Source organism: Sinocyclocheilus rhinocerous, unplaced genomic scaffold, assembly GCF_001515625.1.
Source record: "Sinocyclocheilus rhinocerous isolate Xijiao unplaced genomic scaffold, SAMN03320098_v1.1 scaffold454, whole genome shotgun sequence".
NCBI classification, from domain to species: Eukaryota; Metazoa; Chordata; class Actinopteri; order Cypriniformes; family Cyprinidae; genus Sinocyclocheilus; species Sinocyclocheilus rhinocerous.
In genome coordinates this window covers 528886-530751 of record NW_015657627.1, presented here as the reverse complement: position 1 = coordinate 530751, position 1866 = coordinate 528886, and the positions used below count along the sequence as shown (strand labels likewise).

General features: G+C 35.9%; 1 protein-coding gene across 1 annotated transcript in view; it reads left to right on the top strand.

Moving 5' to 3' along the window:
• Nucleotides 1-263: 263 nt before the first annotated feature.
• The window catches only part of LOC107721440 (protein eva-1 homolog A-like), a 15670-nt gene continuing 14067 nt past the window's right edge, over nt 264-1866 (top strand). Inside the window, exon 1 of the mRNA XM_016529445.1 lies at nt 264-339. Coding sequence (XP_016384931.1) covers nt 264-339 — 76 coding nt within the window. The remainder of the gene's footprint in view (nt 340-1866) is intronic.

Below are 1866 nucleotides of genomic sequence, written 5' to 3'. Positions count from 1 at the left end.
TGGGGTATAATGTAGTGTTTGTTTTTAGATGTTTTAATAAAGTGTGTTAAAGTCAAAAAGTCTCTCTCTCTCTCTCTCTCTCTCTCTCTCGCTCTCTCTCTCGGGCTCTGTTAACTCTCTGTGTCCTGAAGGAATGACGGATTGAGCAGTTGAAGCAGATGTTTTATTTTAGGTCTGTCGCTTTCACTCCATCATAGACGTTCAACAACCTCCTGAATGGCTACAGTTTCTCGAAATGCCAAGCTCTGATTGCCTAGGTTTAGATGTTTTCCAGGAATCATTGTGCACAGGTTTATCTCAGTCCACCAGGAAACAAATGTGCATTTAACAGCGTTTACAGTGAGTTCTTATGAGGAAGAGCTGTTTGCTGTTTTTGACTAACTGTATGGTATGTGATGAGATAATCTCTTGAGATGAGATGATCTTTTTAGGGTTTTATCTGTGAAATAATTGGTTTTTCGACAGAAAACATATTAGAACGCTTATTAGAATGATTTGTGAAGAATCATGTGAATTCACATGAAGAGTAATGATGCTGAAAATATAACTTTGATCACAGTAATAAATTACATTTTAAAATATAATTAAAAAAGAAAAGTTATTTTAAATTGTAATATATATTACTGTTTTTACTGTATTTTTGACCACATAAATGCAGCCTTGGTGCGCATAAAAAAAAAACTTGGTTACACTTTATGTGTACAGTGTGCGTTCATGAGACTTTCAGGCCCGTTTAGAGACACAGAGAGAATATTTTCAGCATATGTGGATTTACTGGCCAGACTTGTGCCTGTTAACACTAATTTGTCGGGACAGAGCGAGAGTTTGGCACTGGTTTTCACCAAACAGAGGGATTGAATTCGCAGCTTTATTTTTTAATCATGCGAGATGCGAGTGCAGCGGGCCGTGCGCTTATTAAAACTGCTCACTGTAAACAGACGCTTTGAGTTTGTGCTTCCCTCACAGATATGAACCGTGTTACGAGATCAATCCGCTTTTATAACCTTCAGCTCACACGTGTTTCATTTGTATTTTATTTTACAAGCGTCTGTGATACAGTCAAGACACACAAGCTAAGGATCACTTGATAATGTGTGTGTGTTATTTCTGAAGATTTACTTCAGGAGTATAAACTAGTCTTCTGTTCTGCAGGCAGGTACATTCATAAACCAAACCGAACCAGACTTGTTGACTTGTTGGAGCCAGGTTCTTTTTGAACCGCTGAAGCCAGTTGTAGTGTAAAAATGGCCCGACCAAACAATCAGTCAGTCAGCCGGTCAGTGAAATAGATGATAGACAGATCAGATCGAGTTTCTCTCTTCATATTTGGTAGAGTTTAAAGGGTTAAATATTACTTTCGGATGAGAGCAAAACTGAACTTGAATTATGCTGGTTAATGATACATCTTTGACACTATTATTGAATTGAATTGAATCGACACTGAATTGAGCTGAATAATGACACTATTGTCTTCTTTACAGCTGAAATTGTCTTTGTTTCATAATTGATGTTTAACGTTAACAAAGCTGCTTTGAAACAATCAATCATATAAAGCGCTATATAAATAAATGACTTAACTTACTCGTACTCATTTTACATTACTACTCTAGATAATGGTTTAAATCTCCCTGGAGGAATTTCCTCTGAACACGGCTGTTTTAACCTTGAACTACACTGTAAAAAATCAGAAGTTGAGCAAACTTAAAATTTTAAGGCAACCAGCTTCAGCAGATTTTTTAGTTTACTCAACTTAAAGGTCAATTAGTTGTACAAACTTTTGTGCATGTTTAATCAACATAATATATTAAGTTAAGCAAACTTTTAGTTAAACTTCCAATTTTGTGTTTAGTTGACTAGAAATATGGA